General features: G+C 41.6%; 2 protein-coding genes across 9 annotated transcripts in view; one reads left to right on the top strand and one right to left on the bottom strand.

Moving 5' to 3' along the window:
- B3GALNT1 (beta-1,3-N-acetylgalactosaminyltransferase 1 (Globoside blood group)) overlaps window positions 1-22,205 on the top strand; it is a 26,167-nt gene extending 3,962 nt beyond the window's left edge. For 2 of the 6 annotated variants that reach the window (XM_071752780.1, XM_071752778.1), the window contains 3 exons: window positions 6,461-6,617; window positions 16,864-17,144; window positions 20,644-22,205. In XM_071752780.1, coding sequence (XP_071608881.1) covers window positions 20,735-21,694 — 960 coding nt within the window. In that variant the 5' untranslated portion in view covers window positions 6,461-6,617; window positions 16,864-17,144; window positions 20,644-20,734 and the 3' untranslated portion in view covers window positions 21,695-22,205. Of the gene's footprint in view, window positions 1-6,460; window positions 6,618-14,981; window positions 15,222-16,863; window positions 17,145-20,643 lie in introns of those variants that run through there. The other 4 variants (XM_071752779.1, XM_071752784.1, XM_071752781.1 and 1 more) reach the window with 4 other exon arrangements.
- On the bottom strand, window positions 1,238-14,524 carry ARL14 (ARF like GTPase 14). Of its 3 annotated transcripts, XM_071752785.1 has the most exons (4): window positions 13,328-14,524; window positions 12,657-12,753; window positions 5,440-5,566; window positions 1,238-2,174 (listed from the first exon to the last, which is right to left on the bottom strand). In XM_071752785.1, exon 1 carries the CDS (start codon window positions 13,932-13,934, stop codon window positions 13,350-13,352), a length of 585 nt encoding a protein of 194 aa, XP_071608886.1. In that variant the 5' UTR covers window positions 13,935-14,524; the 3' UTR covers window positions 1,238-2,174; window positions 5,440-5,566; window positions 12,657-12,753; window positions 13,328-13,349. The 3 variants fall into 3 exon arrangements, 2 of the variants coding, with proteins under 2 accessions (XP_071608886.1, XP_071608887.1); XM_071752786.1 differs by lacking the exon at window positions 12,657-12,753; XR_011727574.1 differs by lacking the exons at window positions 5,440-5,566; window positions 12,657-12,753; window positions 13,328-14,524 and adding an exon at window positions 5,988-6,466.

The following is a 22,205-nucleotide window of genomic DNA, read 5'->3' as shown; positions in this document are numbered from 1 at the left end:
GAGCAATAATCGTGGCATTTTATGAGTAACTATTTGAAAATATCACTGAGGTGGGTGGTGTGCCTTGGAGAATCTTCTTTCCAACCCAGCCCTCACTTCAAATCACATGGCTGCACTGTCAGATCTAACATACCACTCCAGCAGGCAGTTTTCTTACTGTGTACCTTCATAAGAACTAAAAAACACTGATTAAATTATATATATTTGGCAGCAGAATATCCTTCAGAGGTCTTGGATCTGTATTTTTGATCTGGCATCATCTGAAGAATAATTTATAGTCTGACTTCAGTGAAGACATAATCAGACATCAATCAAGGGCTTTTTGTTTAACTGTCATCTAATTAATCTGTTTAGCTCTCCAAGGAACAATTACCATGTTATTTTTGTATTGGTTTGATTTTACCTCAGATCTGCAGTGCAAGACTCCCAACACTCAGGAGACCAATTTTGAAGAATAGATGAGTTCCCTTCTGAATTCTTGATCTTGTGGCTTTGGGAAGTCTTCAAAAAAAACCACAAACAACAAAACAATAGGATATTTTAATTCTACATTAGTTTCTCCTAGAAGGAGAAAGTTTGGCTAAATGTAGGGGCCTACAGCATAATTAATTATTCCCATAATGCAAATTCTGTTCCTGTGATTATATTCAAGCCTCAGATATTTGAGTATAAAACTATCTTTTTATGTTTTTGCATATTTCTCAAACTAGAAAATAATAGTAGTAAAAATACAAATATATCAATTAGGTTCTGCTCCCCTTCTAATCCTTCAAGCAAGGCCAGGAAAGCCCCTGGGAGCTGCTTTAACCTCCCATGAAGGAGTTGTTCTAAATTATCTGCTCCTGACACATGAACATAAAGCTAGAGTAGCCTGAGGTGCTTACAGTTTGTGTAGGATTTAAGCTGCCTGGTGATGTATAGGTGCTAGAAAGGATACACCATTTGGCAAAGAGGCATTTTTCTCCACAATAGAGGATTCCAGTTGATATAAGGAGCCAATTTTGTCACTTTTCAAAGTTTCTGACACAGAGGATGTGCTGCATGGGCATTGTGCTCAGGCCTCTGAAAAATCTGGCTCAGCAAGCAGCTACATCATAGAGAGGCCTTTTGTATTTCAGAGATCATTTGCATCTCTGAACATGAAAAAAAACCCAAAAAAGGTAGAAAAAAATAGAAAAAAAACCCAGAGAAAAAGCAGAATATGTATGTTTGTTGCTTTTAGCCACTGTTATCCCTTCCATATGTCTATACACAGCTAAATAGATCTGTGTGACAAATAATTTACATTTACAAACAGGCAGCATGTTTATAAGTTAGGAATGTTGCACCTGAGTATGCAATTAGAAAATGTGTAATTATCAAGTTCCCTTGGAAATCTCTCTCAAGGAAAAATTGTAGATTGATCTGAAATATTTTACTAATATCTTTTGCCCTAAACATACATTTAGGTGAAATGAGTTCCTACAAATGGCTTTGCATAGCCAGGAAACCTATCTGCCTTGTATAAGAAACAAAATATTATGTAAAGCTGAGAAGATTGGTGTTGCACATTGAAAAACTCTCATTAATCCTGGGATTTAGCTGCCTTTTCAGACTCAAAATGGAAAAGCTACTATTAACAAATAAAGCAGACCACTGACTGCTGGTAGCTGGTTTATCATAATCTTTCCTCTGGTGTGGAAACACAAATATTTGTTTCCATTTTACACAGAGTGTCTCCAAGCCTGGAATCCAACTGTACTGGCTGGAAACAGCCATATCAAATGATGCCTAAACTTAAACAGGTGAAAAATAGGTAAAAAAACTGCCACAGCCAAACAGGAGATACAAAACTGAGCTTTGCAGAACAGAAACTTTATTTTTAAAGGGCCATTTTTAGAACAACTCACCTATGCAAGACTGAGCAGGACCAAGCCATGTGCTTCATTAGGCAACTCAAGTTCTTTTGCACTTGATTTCCCTTTTCCCTGAAGTTCTCTGCAGTAGCTCCTTGGCATGGAAAGCTTTTTCTAGAAAGAGCTAGAGGTGCTGAGGAGTTTTCCAGCTGAAGGAGCAGGCAGGTGGAAGCATCAGGATCCCAGAGGCAGGTCAGGAGCTCCACAGAACCCCACACCACGTGGCTGCAGTTGTGAGCAGCAGATGCCACACTTGCACTTCAGACTTCCCTCCCTGAACTAGCAGCAGCCACAGGAGAGACAACTCAAAGACACACTTTTGCAAAAGATGACACATTTTTAAGGTTAAATCTAGGAGAAAAAATTGATTTCTACACTCTGAACACTATTCTTGCATTTACTCTTATGTCAGGGCATTAGAATAATTTTTTCAGATGTGGCATTAAGCAGCTGCTACCTCTGGGATGTTGTGCTTGATTTTGCCTGAGCCTCCATATTCTGCTTTTTCCTTATTTTACCCTTTTGAACTGCTTGTGCCAGACAGTTATTTCTTCTCCCTCTCAGAAGAGGTTCACACAAAGCTGAAATTCCTCCCTAAGCAATCACTTTGTTAGCCAGTTCTTAATTAGTGGCTCAAATTTGCTTTGCCCCAGTTATATGCCATGTTGTGGTACCAGGCTGTACACTGAGTGTCTGCAGCACCTACAACAAACTCTGCCACCACTGCTGGTGGTGCCTGAGGCACCATGGATTGAGGATGGACCTGGCATGGATGGATGTCATCCTTTTTGAGCTAGAAAAACATACTCATACTCATACTCTGCTTGCATTAATTCTTAATTTCCATCCAGAGCCCTGCTGTCCTCCTCACTTGAACAAAAAAATATGCTATGCAATCATTTCAGCTAAGATTTCAACTTGTTCTTAAAATTGTTGGCCTCACCTGCTGGTTTAAAGTTGCTTTTTGATGGGAGTTGGCTGAAGTCCTTTGGATGACAGTTGGGAAAAAATATTTGGACCACAAACTCAAACAACTCTCCTGTCTTTTGTCTACATTCACTTTCATGCAGGGGTCATTCTTTTGTGCAGTGGGACTGTGTGTGTGTCCCCTTTATTGTGTTGCTTGGAACCATTGGCTGCACTGTTCTCTAGCTCTTTTGTATTCAGAAATAACTGGATGGATTTTTACTTAGGAAAAAAATACTCTTTAGTCAGAGTAGTACTTAAAAACTCACTTTACAGCAAGACAGTTTCTTCAGAGTAATGAGCTGCCCAGAACTGAAAAAGAAAATCCACCTAAAATATACAAAACACATTAGGATCCAATGCCTTTCCATTTATAACACTTTAATCATGTTGTACAAGCCACTAAAATTACTGAGAGCTGTTCCTGCTCTTGGTTTCAGGGCTGGCCAGTATCAGATGTTAAGGAAGCCAAAGGCCTGGTGACATCACCAGGCCAATTTAGTTTTAGCACTCTCACTCATTTAACACTGTCCCTCCCCAGGTTTGCTTTCCTGTGCTTACAGGAGTATTTCTCTCACAGGATATATTCCTGTGCTTTCCTGAGTATTACAGATGCCTTAAGGATTTCCTCCCTCAAGGTGTTTGAATTTGAAACACCCCATAATGAGCTTTTTTTTCCCCTAGTTAAAGAGCTCTAGCTATTCTTCCTTTTTTTTTTTTTTTTAATAAGCTACCATGTGATTAGTTATAGGATAATGCACAATTTTCTGTTTCTTCAAAAGAAGAGACTGCCAAGCAGATCCCCAGATGGTGCAAGGGGAAGGTAGTTCCTCTGGGTTCAGTGGCTGTTTGCTGATTCACATCAGCAGAACATCTGCTCCTGTGATTAGAAAATAAACTTTGGGCTCCCACATGACTGCTAACACCAAGCAGGAGGCAGTCCTGTTACCATTTCTAATCAGAGGTTCAAAGCTAGCTCAGAAACAGTACATGAGCCTAATTCCCAGCTCAGTTATTCTCATTTAATAAAACTTTTATTAAAAATAAAAAATAAAACCCAAACAAACCCAACTTATATTTAAAATAACCTTTGATGTGGGGGTTGCTTTTAGTTTACTGATGTTTACCACAGTTCAGCTTATAGACTTACTTACCACAGTTCAGCTTATTCAGTTTTTTATCCATTTGATCATACCATTTGAAGACAAATTTATAGATCAAGAAATGACCATGGCCCAAAACATTTCTTGGTGCTAGAGCTGGAGTTGATCTCAAGACCCATCAGCTGCAAAAGAGCCCCAGAAGAAGAGGAATTATGGAGCTGCACTTTCCTGCCTTTGTCCTAACTGCTCTGCCTTTCAAACAAAACAGCTTCCTAATACAGGCAAGGGAGGGAAATTTAATTTGAGATAAAAAAATGAGGAAGTTGTTAGTGAAATGAACCATTCCAGCATTCCCTGAAAGATTTGGGGTTATATTGCTTCCATGCTGAAAAAAAATTCCTTCTGAAGAAGCCCCTAGAGAACAAAGTCAGGCTCTGGTAGCAGTGCTGATGGTTGGACAGTGACAGAAACCTTTTCTATCATAGCTGCTTTTGTTTTTGCTGAATTTCATAATATTCCTAAAAGGAAAGGCCTGGGGACTCTCTTTGCCAGAGACATTAACAGGAACATTTTAAAATTAAGCTATGTTATTTTTGGCTTTTAAGAAGTGAGGAGAATTTAGTGTATAAAATGGCACCACATACAAGATGCAGCTTTTATGCAACAAAAATGTAAATGTCCAGATGCAGATTGCTATTGTCACTGTTGTGTTTCAGGCTTATTTTGCAAGGAGTGCAGAATACACAACTGAATAAGGAATTCTGAAAGGCTGAAGGATTGGTACCCAGTAGAGATGTCAAAATACCCTAAATATGCACATCTCTTTGTTGCACTGTAATGAAGAAAATGAGCACTTGTGAGCAGCAGCACTAACGAGGCCCATTCTCACCCCATTCCCACAAAGCTTTCTGTCTCAGCCCTCCTTCATTTTCTGGTGTCTGACAAAGGGCAATATTTCTGTTTCAGCTTTTCTGTTAGGGGGCAATAATAGCCACATAATTTCCTTGAAATAGCTTGTGTTTTAGTAGCTTTGAGAGCTCTAGTTCTCTGTCAGAGCACCTAGATGAACTCAGTTGTAATGATCATTGCTTCTTTTTATATTAAAATCTCCTTTCAGTTATGTTCAGGGCTGTTATAAATCACTACCAACCAATCACAACAAAAACAAACCCACATTTTAAGGTTAATGACCATTCCAGTCTTAGGAACACCTCTTTATAATAAAATAATCTAATCCAATAAACTCTAGAGTAACTTTTGTCCTTCCTTCCTCAGGATAGTGTGAGCCTGTGAGACAAACATGATGGGATTTTGTGGTGTTCCTGCAGGAGATTTCACTGCTGGCATAAAGGGAGTGAGGTGAAACTCTTGAGTGAAGTCAGAGTGGGAGAAGGGCAGTCTGGCTATCTGGGATGCTGTAATGACAGTATTTTTTGCAGTGTAATACATTTGAGTAAACTATGAGTAACACTCACCTGCAACCCAGGAAATAAAAAAATGATGAAAAGATGGCTTGCACTCCCATCTGTTGCACAGAAGATGTTGAGACAGACTTAGCTTGAACCATAGCTGGTAGTGTACAACTTACTCTAGTGGCAAAACCTGCTTTCCAGTAAAAATAAAAAGCAAAAAGTCAGAGAGAAAAAGGGGAAACTCTGCTTGTGGCTCAGGGCTGTTATAAATCACTACCAACCAATCACAACAAAAACAAACCCACATTTTAAGGTTAATGACCATTCCAGTCTTAGGAACACCTCTTTATAATAAAATAATCTAATCCAATAAACTCTAGAGTAACTTTTGTCCTTCCTTCCTCAGGATAGTGTGAGCCTGTGAGACAAATATGATGGGATTTTGTGGTGTTCCTGCAGGAGAATTTCACTGCTGGCATAAAGGGAGTGAGGTGAAACTCTTGAGTGAAGTCAGAGTGGGAGAAGGGCAGTCTGGCTATCTGGGATGCTGTAATGACAGACAGTATTTTTTGCAGTGTAATACATTTGAGTAAACTATGAGTAACACTCACCTGCAACCCAGGAAATAAAAAAATGATGAAAAGCTGGCTTGTACTCCCACCTGTTGCACAGAAGATGTTAAGACAGACTTAGCTTGAGCCATAGCTGGTAGTGTACAACTCTAGTGGCAAAACCTGCTTTCCAGTAAAAATAAAAAGCAAAAAGTCAGAGAGAAAAAGGGGAAACTCTGCTTGTGGCCATCCAGGAAGAGAAGCAAGTGGCTCCTCAGACCAGGTGCCTCCCCTGGGCTCCTCTCATGTTCCCCCACTGTGGGGGACCTGGTTTGGATCCATTCATCCCACTGTGGATTGTTGCTACTCGTGGTGCTGTTAATGCCAACTGGAGCACCCTTTTATCAGGAGCATGTGTTGCACACTGCTGGTTGTTAACCTTTGAACATACAGATTACTGGGTTATGCTTACTGAAGTTTGAAATGACTCTTGGCTGCTTCTTTTTTTTTCTTTTTTTTTTTTTTCTCTCTAGCATAACCCAAAGGCTGCAACCCAGAGGCAGGAAAAGGAAGAAAAGAATGGGTGTTCCTATGCTGGTGGCACTTCCTTCCCTCAAGGCCATGAAGGTGACAGCACAAGGATGCTCTTGCTTGGGAGGCAAGTTTGGCTACTGCCAGAGGAGGCAGCAGGTCAGAATGAGTCCATTACAGAATTAATCCTGAAGTTACTAACATGAAATAGTAGCACAGGCCACCAATTTAACCATAGAATATTACATCAAGTTTTTTTTCCAGAGTTATGTTCAATCTTCATTAACTTCAAGTAAATGTCAGGCTTGTTTTGTTAACCATGGCTCATTATTAATCTTAAAATCACTATTCCTTTGATAGAGCAGATTGCAGGAGGGATTCCCACGAGGTGTAAACACAGTTTTTTATCCTCTCAGCATTTACATTCTGTAAATAAATCAGAACCCTGTGAAGGAAGTAGGAAAAATCTAATACAATTTGTTGTATAGTTTAATTAGCTCACATATTTAATGGGGTTTTAATTACAGTTGATGAGGCTGGTAATACCAAGACCTCTAAAGCAGAAGAAAAAGCATATAGAGGGAGGTCCCTCTATAATAGGAATCAACTTTTCATCAGAGAAATCAGTCAAATATTTTTTTTCAAAATATTTTAGAGAAATCTTTTCTTTTTAAAAAAATATTTAATTCCATAGAGGTTGAAATCTAATTTGACTATTTACTTTTGAAGTGACTCAAAGCTGCATTTTTTAATCAGATAAACTGAGTGTATTTCTTGGTTTTGACACACTTTTCTGAGGAAGCAGCAGTTTAGACAGCACTCACAGTTCTGAACTTTCTGTTCCACAAATGCTCTGCTTTTGAAACATCCATCATAATAACATCTTAATGTGGAATGGAAACAAATTCTACCTAAAGTGCAGAAATTTTAATTTAACAAATTGTTAGCATCAGGTTTCTACATACTTAATATCTGAAATCAAGTCCCATCTGTGTTGCAGTTAACCAGTTTTTTTGTTTGCAAAAGTGATGGGTAAGGTTTTGAGTTTAAACTTCCCGGAACAGAGTTCTCAAGCTCCTGTTGTCAGTGTTTGAATTTTTAGTAGCTGCACTGTGGCTTCGAGGCCACAAGATGTCTCAGTGCCGAAATGCTGAACTCCATACTGAGGGGTTTCTCTAATTCTGCTCAGTTGAGGTAAAGGTTTTCTGGTATTTGGGTTGAGTTTTCCTTAAGACTTGACAGGTGCTTTTTAGCAGCACAGAAAAAACCAAATATATGCAAATTTACCTATTAGCACAGGCAATAAATTATTGTTTTAGATGGTCAATGATCCAAAGGACTTATTATTTTCAAAAAGGAAAGGCTCAGTGGGTAGCCCTTAGTAAGCAGGAGGTAACTAAGAAATAGGAATAGCTGTCAATATGTCTTCTTATGTAGGATAAATGGAAGAACTATTTTAAACTATTCTAGTTCATTTCCACAACATTTGATTTTAATAAGATGTTATATTTTTTAATTTTTCCTATTCAGGATTAATATTTAAAGTTACTATAAGGAGCCAGTTATCTGCATAATATTTTTTCTAAGGTTACATTATCTATGGGGCCTATTGTTCCTAAAATCTATGAAATAATTGCCTTTAGTATATAAGTTCAGAATACATGTGAAGTTAGATCTGTGAGCACAAGCAGGAACACTTGCCCACATAAAATCATAGTTTTAAAATAAGAGAAGGTTCCTTAACACATATTATCACAAAATGGGAATGCAAAACCACTCAAGAGTTGGTGGCTGGAAAGTTCCTTTTATAGTTCTCTATTGCTTTATGTATCTGCATCACTTGGGACTACATTTTCCCTGAGAGCTGCTCTCAGTTATTTTTCTCTACCATTTTCCATTGTATGTCTAAAGTTTATCTTCTCTCACTTCCCCTCCTGCTTAACTCCTCATATACCTTCTCTGTAGCAAACTATTTCTGATTTTATTTTAGATAATTTAATTTAATTTAGATAATTTAATTTTAGATATTTAGCTGGATTTCTATGCACCTGAGTTGGTTTGCAGTGTGCAAATAACTGATGAGTACATGAGCATTCATACTGTCAACATCTGCAAATATTTTAGGTAAATTGAACCTTACACTGTAAATCCCCAATGAAGGTAAAACCATGTGAATTTAGTCAAAATCTGTTGCATGAAACTGGCACCCAGCAGCAGAGACCTGGGCAGGAGAGCAGGAGAGAGCAGACCATGAAGTTTTCAGAATTATGAATCAGTTAAGGAAAGGTGAAGGTCAGCATTCTTTAGTGATTCATCTGTCTGCTTAGGTAAAATAACTGAAAATTCTTGATTAAGGCACAGTTATCCTTTAACAGCCCCACACAATTGTAAGGGAGTGGAGCCTTTGTTTGGATCAATGAAATTATTGCTGCAGTTCCCAACTATATTTGCTAAAAAGAAAGAATACACATGGCTCAAGTTTAAGAGCCATGATTTAATTAAACTGACAAAATTACTTCAGCAGGTATTCCACAAGCTGCAGGTTATTTTCAGTAGTAAGGGCTTCTCATCAGTCAGGCAGTATATAAAACACAGAACAAAAAGATGATCTTTGCACCAAATAAAGCAACTGCTAAGGCTAAAAGAGAAAAGACAAATAAATACAGGGATAACAAGGAAATTACTAAGGAATACTCATCAAAAGATAGATGGGGCAGGGCCTCATCATAAAACCCTAAGAGCTATTGTTAGGATTTTTGCAAACATCATGGGGAAGGAGTGCTTTAAGGAGGGATCTGAAAGCAAACAATGAAACCATTTTGTACAAGTGTTTGGGTAATCCCAGGGACACGGAGCAGTGTGAGCTCCAGCACAAAAACACTCAATGAAAACCTAATGAAAAGACCAGAACTGGCATCACCATTTTGATGGTGAACAACAGCAAAAATGAGAAAGTTCTGCTGTGCAGAGACCTGCAAGTGTAAACCTGTAGCTGGAGAGGGGTGACAGAGGGTTAGGGGAGGTGTCTCTTGGTGACAGCCCAACTCAGTGCTTCGTGTGCTACAGTCACACTGCCAACACCTCCTGCCTGAGTGGGGGTGGTACAAGAACAGCTAAAGAACAGAATATTGTAAAAACTGAAGCACAAGCTTCTTGCCACATCTGTTAAAATTACACGAGCTCAAAATAAAGTGTTTGGACTTGCTGCTATTTTATGAATTTATATTTGCAGATTGTGCCTGCAGGATGGTGCTGGCTTTGTAGGTAGGGCCTCTACCCTCAGGAGTTTATATCCTAAACTAGAAATTTGTGTAATCTAACCTGTGTGATCTGAGATGTATGTCCAGAATCCTTCTGCCTGTGCTGAGTAGGAATACTGGAGCTAATTATAAGTGGAAGAAGTCTAATTGTAGCAGCACAGACCTCAGCATGGGTCATTTACTTTGGGAGGAAAGCCTGCTTTAAGGAGTTTAATATTCATGCAGTGCTTTGAAGTATTGTCTTCCTGTGCAGGAGAATTTGTTTGACATATGAAGGCTTTATCTTCAGTTGTTTCAGTTAACTTGTCAGAAATGAGGAGATGGCAACAGAGGCATTTTGAGTAACTCAGACACCTCTACATTACCTGATCTTGAAAAAGCCTTGTCCTGCACTTCCCTTTGATTCTGCAGAGGATTCAATTACTGGGAGAGTTGTCTCCCAGTCAAAGGAGGAGGAATACAAATTTGCCATGTGCTGCTTCCCTTAAAACAGCATTTCATCCCACTGGAAATATGCTCAGTGAGCTCCATGACAGGTATTTCAAAACTCAGAAAGCTTATCATGATTTTCAGAACAGGTCCCCACACACTCTGGATTTCTCAGCTTTGAAACTGTCACATCCCAACATGTCCCAGTGGATAATCTCCTTGAGAAGGCAGAGGGTTGCAGCATGCTGCTGGTTTCCCAGATCCTACCCTTTGTGTTTCACAATCTCAGAGAGGTTCCCTTGATTTCTTCATGGATGACTGTTCTGTCAGCAGAAAAGAGCATGACAGCAAACCCTGTGTAAGAAGAAACACCAGCAGACACTGGAGGGCTCATTCTTTTTGGCCATAATACAGTTGTTAGGCTTTTACCACTTCACTGCAGCTGAAAACTGCCAGTATACACCAGTAAAAGATGCAAGAAACACAGGTGATCTGACTGTGAGTTACTGGGACAGCTGATGAAAAAATGTTCCAAAACCTGATGCACCATAAAGAGCTGAGGGGGGCCCCCAGCTTTTTAAGGTCTTTCATCCCATGCAAACTTTTCAACTCACCCTTACTCCAGGCACAAGAAGGACATTTTAAGCAGTGGCTTCTGTCCCCTCCATCTCCTCATCCTGAAAAAGCCCCCAAGTACACTGTTTGCTCTTGCAGTACAGAAGAAGGCCAAGCAGCCAGGAGCAGAGGAACTAATTAAGTCTGGGCTCTGTGGATTTATGTCCTCTTGTCCATTTACAGATAAAATGGACCATTTATCTCCTTGGGATTAGTCTATTGCACCTTATCAGCTTTGCCTTCACTGGGGGCACCAGTGTGGTCACTTTGCTCTATCTCACTGATTTTTTTAATTAAACTTTCAGGCATATAATTCCTTTGAGAACCTGTGTCTTGATCTGACTTGATCAATATTTGTTTTTAAAGGTTAAAAGTTATTCAGAAAGGTAGAGGTCTTCATGGGCAGATAAAATAGGCACAGCTTCACTTTTTTGGGAAACCAAGTTCTTGGAAAAATCAGCTTTTAAATACTTGATATTCTGAAAAATGTAAAATACTCAAGTCAATGTAAGTGTCATTTCATTTTATTTAAAAACCTGGAGAAGGGACCATATGCCTGAAAGCTTATTCTCTTTTTCACCTCTATGAGCTGGTCTATTACACTACTTTATTTCTCCCTTCAGAACTTGCTTCTTGTCTAATTAGAGACCCAGGTGCACACTCATTAAATCTCTCAAGGAGTATTTCTCCCTGAGGGAGTCCTGTGGCCACTAAGCTAGATTCAGATTTCTAATAGGCACATGATTAGCTTAAATTAGTGGGAAAATTTAATATGTAACATGCACATGCAAATTTTTATACAGGTATTGATCTGAAACATTACAATTTTTAGTGCAGGAAAATAATGTTCCCATTGTTGCAGACTTTAAAAAAATCTGTTTGGGGCCAGAAGATGATATTTTATACTGAGCCTAGATCACCAGACCAGGCAATAAATAAGTCTAAATACTTGCTCTCCTTTTAGAAATGTAGTCTCACCATGACTCAGGATTTAGCCTGTGGTTAATTACTGTCAGTATTAATAACAACTTCTGTTGAGAAACCTTCCTTTGTTTACTATTTCAGCAAATTCACCTGATGATTTTTTTGCCTTTGAATAAGACATACATGAGACAACAAGGTATGTCTGGGTGCTTTTCTTGCTGCTTCACCCTTCTGTAACTTGAAATTCCTGCCTGTTTATTAGTAAGAACCAAATGTAAATTCCTAACTTGGCATAATCAGTTTGGTGCAGGAGAGAGGCTCACAAGCTGACCCTTGCCACAACTTTTTCAGAGCCCATAACTGGGAATTTCATTTTGCCAAGAGACTGCTGAGGCACTGAGGGATTAAATGAGTTGCCCCTGGTCAAAGACTGTGCTGGATTTAGGGGAAAAAAAAAACCCAATAATCTAGATATGTAAGCAAGCAGCCAAACCATCCTACCTCTGCAGACAGTGTTCAAGAAGGCAGCAATAATTGGGCTGGATTTTCTGGGACTGTATAACCAATAATTAGATGGTCTCTTTTCTCTTGCTTTTAAAAGAACAGGCCCTATTAACTTCTCAGCCTTTGTGTTTAAACTCTTTTCATGGTTGACTCAGTTCAATTAGTCGTCTAGTTATCAAACCTTTGTTGCTTTAATGGCATTCAGAATAGTAATTTAGTCCTTCATGAATCAGGAAATCTGAATAGAAATTTAATTTGGGTTTTTTATTTTTCCTCCTACAAACTGTAGTAACAGGATTAGCAATTTTGTGCCACTTCTGTCAAATTTAATCAAACCTAAATTTATCAGAAACAAATTTTCAGGAGAGGAGCCATCAAGATCTATAAAAAACAACAACCAAGGAGCCAGACTCCCCATTCCCCCTCTCCCTTTGCCTCCCACCCCACAGGGAGCAGGGGCCAGCACCTCACCAGACTGATCCCACACTGGCTTCCATCACTCCACTCTTGGCTAAGGACAGCAATCCAAAGGTGCAGGAGCAAAGAAATGGGTACCTGGAGATCTGTACCAAAGGGACAGCAGACCAGCACCTCACAAACAGCACTGGGTCTCAGCTCTGTGGCTTGATGAGGAGCAGATCCTGTTTGTTAAAATCTTTTTGGAGTCACTGCAATAATTTCCAAAGAGCACTGCAGGTTCCTAGGTTCTCTTGTACATAACTAAGAGTTTCAGCTCTAAAAGAACCATGTTTTTAACCTGAGGAATACACAGAGCATTTATTATGGAACAACATTTTATCTCTTGTTTTCTTGCTGAACAAATAGCTCTTTTACGACTTGACACAATAACTTCTTTTTTAAAAAGCTCTTTTTAAGCACTGCTCACCTATTTTGTTCCCACTTGTTAAATTCAGAAGCTCAGCTCCACCTTTTTCAGCATTCAGCAGCCACACTTCTGAGCTGAATAACCCTGAGCATACAACCACTAATAAAGTGCTGCAGAGATCATCCCAAAAGCATCTGCAGGTATAACAGTATAATGTGATACTTTCAAAGTTCTTTATAAATATTTCCTTATAAGAGTTCTCCAGAATCCAGTTATTTTCAGTCTGCCCAACAATGCTGATTGTAACTGACCAGAATCTGGTGATAGAAACTCTTAAAGTGTTTTGATTTCCTTAAAGACTGTCGAAGCCTCCTTGGATCTCCTGTGCTGTTTTGCAAACGCAGCCAATCTTTGGAGAGCTTCTGACAAACCTTCTCCTGTGATGGCACAACAGGGCTGCACGTACCAATTTCTGTCACTGCAGTATTTTTTGATGTGGAATCTCCTGGTTATTTCCTCAGCATTCAAAGCTCCAGGCAGATCCTGCTTGTTTGCCAGCACCACGACCGGCACGCTTTTCAGACATTCATTCTTTAAAACAAATCCAAATTCTTTCTTTGATTCCTCCAGACGTTGCTTATCAGAGCTGTCCACAACATACAGCAGCCCATCTGTGTCTTCCAGGAAATGGCACCAAACCTGCCTCATTTTTTCTTGCCCTCCAACATCCCAAAAGGTCAGTGTAAAATCTTTCTCGATTTCAATCATATCGACGTTGAAGCCGATGGTTGGAATGGTTAAAAAAACATCATTATACCTGAGCTTGTACAGCAGTGTGGATTTTCCTGCAGAATCCAGCCCTAACATCAGTATGTTAGCTTGCTTGACTTTGGGGTATTTGGTGTTCTGGAGGCCCATTGGTACCGTGCTGGTCTCTGTCAGCCTTTCCAGCTGGAATTCACCGCCTTCCCCGGAGCCAATTTTTGCCACCAAGCTGTTGTCCCTCCTCGGTGAGATGAAGCACGAAGAGTCAGGAAGAGGAAGGAGAAGCAGCAGCTTTGTGCTTGAAAAGTGTCTGAAAGCTCTGTACAAATAGATGCTGTACAAATATCAGCCTGATAACATGCAAACAGGATTTATGAAGGTGTAATGTTCAGTGCCAAGCCTGTGGGTGGGACAACCACGCGTAACCTACCAGTTGGTCACAGGCACAAAGGTTACAGACTGTGAACATGTTTGAACAATGAACCACACTTAGATGATCATTTCAGAACTCCTGAGATGGTACAATTGTGTGTGCTGAACCAGCAGCAGCCTGGCTGCACTCCCTGATCCCTAGGTCCAAGGAACCGCTACCTGGAGAAATCCCTTTCCTGCTGCTTCCACATCTGTTTTGGAAAAGAAATTAAATGGAAACACAGCCAGCAAAGAGGGGAAAAACCCTGAGGTTTGTCCACAAAATAACAAGGTGCCTTGAGTCCTGTGTCCAGTTCTGGGCCCCTCAGCTCAGGAAGGAGATTGAGGTGCTGGAGCAGGTCCAAAGGAGGCAACTGGGCTGGGGAAGGGACTGGAGCACAGATCCTCTGAGGAGAGGCTGAGGGAGCTGGGGGTGTTGAGGCTGGAGAAGAGGAGGCTCAGGGGAGACCTCATCACTCTCTCCAACTCCCTGAAAGGAGGTTGGAGCCAGGGGGGGGTTGGGCTCTTTTCCCAGGCAACTCTCAGCAAGACAAGAGGGCACAAGAGGGCTCAAGTTGTGCCAGGGGAGGTTTAGGTTGGCCATGAGAAAGAATTTCTTTCTGGAGAGGGTGATCAGCCATTGGAATGGGCTGCCCAGGGAAGGGGTGGATTCTCCATCCCTGGAGCTATTTCAAAAGAGCCTGGATGTGGCACTCAGTGCCATGGGCTGGGAACCACGGGGGGAGTGGAGCAAGGGTTGGACTTGATGAGCTCTGAGGTCCCTTCCAACCCAGCCCATTCTAGGATTCTATGATTTATTGGTGCACCTTATCTCCCAGCAACACATGAATTTCAAGAGCTGTGTAATGTGAGTCTACACAGACACATGGACTCCATCAAACCAGGAGTGAACTCCACTTCAAAACGTGCTCTGCTCCAACAAGCTGCCTCCAACCCCAGCTGCTGCTCCTCCCTCCATTCCTTCATGAAGCTGGCTGCTTTGGTTGTGCTGTCAGGGTTGTAAACTTGGTGAGTTCTGTTCCTATGAACACATTTAATTGCACTCTGCACCGTGGAGACTGAATACAGATCTTATAATGTGGTCATTACTGAGACCCAGGTACCTGAAATTTAAAATTCTCTTCAATATGCTCTCATCTCTTCTTGCTCACTGACCTGCAGTCAAGATACCCTTCAGGAAAGGAACAAGAAGGGGGGAAATAACTGAATCTTGATAAAAAGATTTTTTTGGCCAGCATTCAAAATGGGAGAATTAAAATTTACAGGATAGAAAATTTAGGATAAAATTATTCAGTTCATATTGAATCTCTCTTTTTTTTTTTTTTTTTTTGACTGAGTGGGTCCGACACAGACCCATGGCTGCAATACTTATCTACCCTTTTTTATTTACCAATCTTAGGTACTGCCATTTGTTTTCACTTCAGAAAGCACACAATCAGCAAGGAGATGTAAAGGTCTTCTGGCCAAATGTGCTGCTGACTGATCAGGTAATCATTTTGATAATTACAACCCGGGCTTGCTCAGCCATTACACACATTGTGTAAAATAAACCCCAGCCCTGACAGACAAGTTATAATCTGGTTTCTCTGGAAGCTGAAAGGGTTATACCAGAACTAATTTGGGGCAACAACAGCTGACAGTGACATAGTCACTGCTGCACATTTTTCATATTTAATAACACATATGGATTATGTGTAGGAATTTTTTCAGGAGCAGGTCATGACGTATCAAAGGGGGAGCAAAGTGTTTGCATTTCTTAATAAATAATGTGTATGAATGCATCAGAAGATGGAGAGGCAGGAAATGAAGCAAAGCACATTGTTAACATGGTCAAATGGATTGCAATTCCCTGCATGCCATTCATCTGAAATATGGTTATCTCAACCAAGGGCAAAACCTCCCTTCTTTGTCAGCTGTGACAGAGAGGATGGATGGTCCATGCCCTGGGTCACACCATAATTTAAAGATTACTCAGTCCTCTGCTCAGTGTGTTTGCTCCAAACTGCATCCAGAATTTACAGCCTCTGCTGTTGTTTTATGACATCAGGCTATCACTTAAACAATAATTTCTCTCCAGGACAGCACAGATGGCTGCTGGAGACTCCAGTCTTCCAGTTTTTAACTGTACCTGAGCCAAACCTGAGTTAGGTTCAGAGCCAGGTTTTGTGGTGCAGAGCCACTTGGGGCCATTCTGCACCAGGGTGAGATCAGAGCAGAGCCCCAGGCAGCTGCACAAGACCCAGCAGGCTCTAAACCTGCGTTTGCACCCAAAGGAGACTGAAAGAACGAGAAAGCCATCCTGGGCACAAATACACAGATACACAAAGGAGTATTTGCTCTGCTGGGGTGAGGCTACACCTTGCTTGTGTAGGCTCTGCCTTTCCGTTCAGCTTAAAAACAAAAAACCTCAAAACAGAGCAATAAAACCGGGACAGCTGATTTACCATCACCTCAAACTTTGCCCAGAAAACCTTTGATAAACTGTATGTAAATGATGTGCATCCTCCGGATGTTCCACCACGGTTACAGTGCAGTCATTCGGGGCGGTTCGGGGAGTGAACAGCAGTGGGTTGGCTTTCCCAGCACCCATCTCCTCATCCCTGCAACCCCTTCACTCCCATCTCCACCTCTCTGCGCTCCAGTTTTTCAGAGGAGGAACCATCGGGAGCCCTCAGCTTCATCCCCTACCCCAGGAGACCATTCCCCGGCCCCACCACCACCACCACCCCCCCCTTCCCGGGGCCTTCCCCTGCCCCGCTCCGTTACCCGGACGCGGAGGAGAAGGAGGGGAAGCGGCGTAGGAGGCGGCCACTTCCCGGTGCCCACGGCAACTCCCCGGTCCTCGCTTCCCCTCCGCGCTGCCATCCATCCGTTCCCACCCCACCGCTGTCAACAGAACCGCTACCAGCACCGGTACCGGCAGCGATAACGGTAACGGCACCGGTAACGGGACCGGCGGCCGAGGGGAGCCCATCCCCAGGGGACGGGCGGGGGAGGTTCGGGCGGGCCGGGGGTGTGGGTCGCAGGGAAGGGGCTGCTCGGGGAACGCCGAACTCTTCTCCCATCACTTTTTTTTTTCTATTTTATTTTTTTTTTTAACTAGAAAACACTTAAATGGCTTTAAATTTTCGCATGGTTTCAGCAGGGGGCAGCAGGTTTCTTCGTATTTAATGAATTTAACCATTTTGGGGGGGTTTACCTCTTAATTACTCTACTTGCCGTGAATAATCTCCGAAAACAGAGAATTGAGGTGGCCTGGGCAGCCTGAATGAGAGCAAATGATGTGTGGTAACGATCATCGTGGCCCAAGTCTTGCAGAACTTCCCCCAGTTTCTCATTGCAGGAAGGCACGTGGAGAGAACGAGAAGCCAGGGGGAGCAGCATCTTTCAAAATGATTTCTTCAGACAGCTTTAAAAAAAAAAAAAAGCGTTTACTTTTCTGTACATCTAACGTTATAAAAATGGTAATTTTTTTGATCTTTAAGTTTGATTCTCCAGTGGCTACTGCAATTATTACACTTAAATGATTATGAGTGTGCCACCTTTTTCCTGTAAAGAGTGACACCCACTTAGAGCAGCGTGTGAGAAATCACAAATAACTGCAGAGCGTGCCCGGTACTGGTTCTGTTTGCTTTAGAGTTGATCGTTTTACCTCTCAGCAGAATCTCACCACTCCTCTGTGTGAGTCGGGCAGCAAGGGAAGGTGTTCCCAGAGAGCTGCTGCTCCTGCTGTGTATCCCCTGCAACTGGAAGGCAAAACCTGTCAGAAAAAGTCTGGAAATGGTGGAGAACCTGTCCTGGGTGTAGCTGAAGGTCTGCAGTGGCAGCACCTCCCAGCAAACACTCAGCTTTCAGGCCTCACTGCTTCAGCCTCACAACTTTGTTTTAAGCATTTGAAATAGTACAAAAAGAGGCCAAGGGCTGTGGTTGGAGTTTCCCCTTTGCTTTGTCCTCTGAGTCTTTTCTGCACGTGTTTGAAGTCAGAGTTCTGCTCTTAGTGATGATGGTTTCCAGTTCTGCTGCTCAAAATGTAGTCAGGATGTTCTGGCCATAAAGAACCAAAATCCTTATAATCAGATTTTTTTTTTTTCTCCATCAGAAAGAACTGATTTTTCCACTAGTCAGGAACTGATCAAACTTTGATATGCTTTTGCTTCAAATTGATCATCAAACCTTGAGAAATGTCATTTATATAAAATACATAACAGGTTATTTTCCTCCAGGACAGTATTTTTCATATTGTTCACTACAAGTGAGGTTGGTCTATAGAAAGAGAGAAGAACTGAGCACTTTAATTATATTTTCTCCCATAAAGCCATGAAGTAAATAGCAGCTTGGCAGATTTGAGGGGGTTTTGTGGTTATAATCAACTTCCCTAAGTGCACTTCAAACAGTCTTGATGATCATTTCCCCTGCTCTTGCCAAACTTCTGTTTTATTTACAGATGTTTCATCTTTCTGGAGGAAAAGAAGCAAATCAGCATCAAATTTCTGAGATTCTAGGACATTGGTCAGGTTAGGAAGTTTAAAATAAAACTTACTTGTTCATCTGCAGGTTTGTGAGGCACCTTTAAAGCAGGCTTGGCTCCTTTTAGCCACGAGTTACCCAGCTTTGAGAGGGATCAGGCTGAAATTCTTCCATTTAAATAGTTTTTTGGTATCAAATTGCTTTTAATACCTTTTAAGTGCTGTGCATCAGTCCTGGCAGGGCTCCAAAGGCTGCCTTTAAGTGACCATTCACTTAAACTCACATCATGCACAGGAACACAAGAAGCAGATGGGCTCTGGCAGCTCCAGTTCACCTAAAATGTAGTGGTCTGTGTTCCTTTTGGGATATTTTTTTTTTTTTTCCACATGAAACATTTAGAAGCCCTGCAGTGATCTTTTCAAAGAGAAGTTAAATAGTAATTAGCTGTGCTGGGAAATGGAACCTTCCTTTGTCCCCACTGTGTTTTTGTGGATACTTTACAGAGCAGGGTAAATGTTATTAATGCAAACATTACAAACCACTTGGAACTCCCACAGTAAAGACACTGCAATTATTTGGGCTAAAAGATCTTGAAACGTTCACAACTTATGTAGTTTTAAAGCAGTAACAGTCAAGTTCAGCACTGCAAAACAGAGGGTTTATTCCACTTGAAATAATTCAGATTCCATCTGAAAATTCAAGTTTGGAAAAGCTGTGTTGGTTTGAATATTTAACCTGGACTCCAGAGCAAGATGTGTGCATCCCACCAAAAAAAGGCTTTGGGTCATCTCCAGCTCTTGGGCCAAGGGCTGGTTCCTGTGTGTCTGGTGTGAGCTGAGCCCAGCTGCAAACAGATTCTGTAGCCTTTTTGTAGACATCTCATGAAAATAATAATAATAATGAAAATAATCAGGGACTTCTGAGATCATCTTTCCACTCAGGTTCATCTGGAGCAGGTTGCAGAGGATGGCATCCAGGCTGGGCTTTGAATGTCTCCAGAGAGAGATGGGATCCTTTCTTCTTTAAAACTTGAGTAGATGGAAGTGGCAGGAGGATTTTGTAGCACCTTGTTTTGTTTAAATGGCAAATATTAGAAGAATTTCCAAAAGTTCTTGTCAGACATGAAGCTCACCTGCTGCACTGGATTCCCTGCTGCTCCCGTTAGGTCAGCAGCAAAGCTGCTGTGGCAAAACTGGTTGCAGTGCCCCTTTAGTAAATCATTTTGTGTAATTAGCACGGATAAATAAACTGAATAAAAGCACATAATAAATAATAAACTGGATAAAAGCACAGAAAATAAACTGAAATTAAATGATTGCTGAGTAGTGTTGCCACGGTGTGGGAGGAGCCATTTCTTGGGGCAGTGTCAGGGCTCAGTCTGTAGGACAGGTTTGTGCTGGCACATCTGCAGCTCCTGGGGAAGCTGAGGGTCTCCTTCTCCCCCACAATCCCTCCCTTAAATGAGGGATGAAATATTTGCTGGAGCTGCTCTTTTTACCTGCTTTTGTGGCTGATTTGCTCCAGTTTATAACAACGAGTAAGACTCCCTTTCTTGAAAATAAATTACAATTTTTGAAGCCATTAACATCCAGTTCTCAGAGCACTTTGCAGCCATTAGGCTTTGCACACTGTATTCCCTTCTCCCTGGAGATGTGGTTGTGTGGAAGCCATCACACTGAGATCTCTGGGCTCACACTGTGATCTTCTGCAGTGCTCAGGTTTATCCAGGGGAGATTTCCAAGGTGAAAGCTCTGAGGTTTCAGTCCATGCTCAGCCTCTGCTCGTGCTTCTTTCTGGGTGCAGCATTGATTTGTGGTGCCTGGAGCAGCTGAGTCTCAGCTTTGTCTTCATTATATCACAGCACAGCTTTCAGCTGACACTTCAGACAAGGGGAAAAAAAAAAAAAAAAAGTCACTATTTGAATAATCACACCCTGAATATTACTTCTGCATTTCTTTTTCAGCAGGGAAGATGCTTCAGAACTCCTGGTGTGGATTTTGAAGGTCCCTGATGCCTTTCTGCAAAGCGGTTCTTGCCCCGCTCCAGCTGGGGTGATGTCTATGAGACCATTAAAATGTTTTTTTTTGTTTCTCCTTGTCTTTTCCATCCTAACAATCTGGTACATAACCTTTTACTCCAGCCCTGTGATTGAGCACCCAAACCTGCTGTATTTTTATGAGTATGAACCAGTTCACAAGCAGAATTACCTCTTCACCCTGCGGGAACACCAGGAGTGCAAAGACATCAATCCCTTTCTGGTCATCTTGGTGTCTTCACATCCCAGGGATGTGAGGTCAAGGCAAGCCATCAGGATAACCTGGGGATCCCAGAACTTCTGGTGGGGACATCGGGTTCTGACCCTCTTCTTACTGGGTGAGGACACTGCCAGGGAAAACAACCCTGCAGCTCTGTCAGTGGAAGATGAAAGCATCCTCTATGGTGACATCATTCGCCAGGATTTTCTGGACACTTATGACAACCTCACCCTGAAAACCATCATGGGCTTCAGGTGGGTCACTGAGTTCTGTCCCAACACCAGGTTCCTCATGAAGACTGACAATGATGTCTTCATCAACACCCCCAACTTGATAAAATTCCTCCTGAAGCTCAATTCCTCAGAAAACTTTTTCACTGGTTATCCTTTTAGAGAGAACTTTGCCCACAGAGGTTTTTACCAAAAAACCTACATCTCCTATGCTGAGTATCCCTTCAGGCTGTACCCTCCCTACTGCAGTGGGATGGGTTACATCCTGGATGCCAAACTGGTTCTGAGGATTTATGACCTGATGAGTCACATCAAACCCATCAAATTCGAGGACGTTTACGTGGGAATTTGCTTAAGTATTCTTAAAGTCAACATCAGTATTCCAGAAGAGAATAAATTCTTTCTTTATAAAATTAATTTTGATGCCTGTAAGTACAGACAACTGATTGCAGTCCATGGCATGACATCGAGTGAAATAATCAGGTTTTGGCAGGATTTGTCATCAGATACTTCAGTTACTTGCCCTTGAGTATTGAAATAGAAACTTCAGCCTCTTCTGTGCAAAAATATTTCCAGTCCAGGGCAACACAAAGCAAAACCAGAGCTGCAGAGAAGATCTGGAGTGCAGAAGGGTTGTGCTGCTGGGGCCAGACTGCAAGGGCAGCATTCCTCACCCAGGGACTCTCTCATCTTCTTAAATGAAATCTGTAGGTGTTGCCAGTGCCCTTTTCCATCCATGCATCCTCCACCTGCAGGAGACTTTGGAATACACTGCCCTGCCTTCCTCTGACACCTCTCCTCGTGGGCTGCTGGAACCTCAGGATTCCTTCCCAAACCTTGTGGAATGTATGAAAAGTCAACAAAGGAAAAAGTTATGCAAAAAAAAAAAAATCTGACTTTGAAGGTGCTTCCAAATTCCTACATGGGTTTTTAAAATTCTTTTGGGAACTGCACCATCCTTTGCCACCCTCAAGGATTTGTTCTCTACTCAATGAACTGTTTCTTTTTTTTTTTTTTTTTTTGGCAGTGTTTCCCCCCCT

The sequence above is a fragment of the Heliangelus exortis genome, chromosome 9 (assembly GCF_036169615.1).
Source record: "Heliangelus exortis chromosome 9, bHelExo1.hap1, whole genome shotgun sequence".
Lineage (NCBI taxonomy): Eukaryota > Metazoa > Chordata > Aves > Apodiformes > Trochilidae > Heliangelus > Heliangelus exortis.
This window is presented reverse-complemented; position numbering and strand designations above follow the sequence as displayed.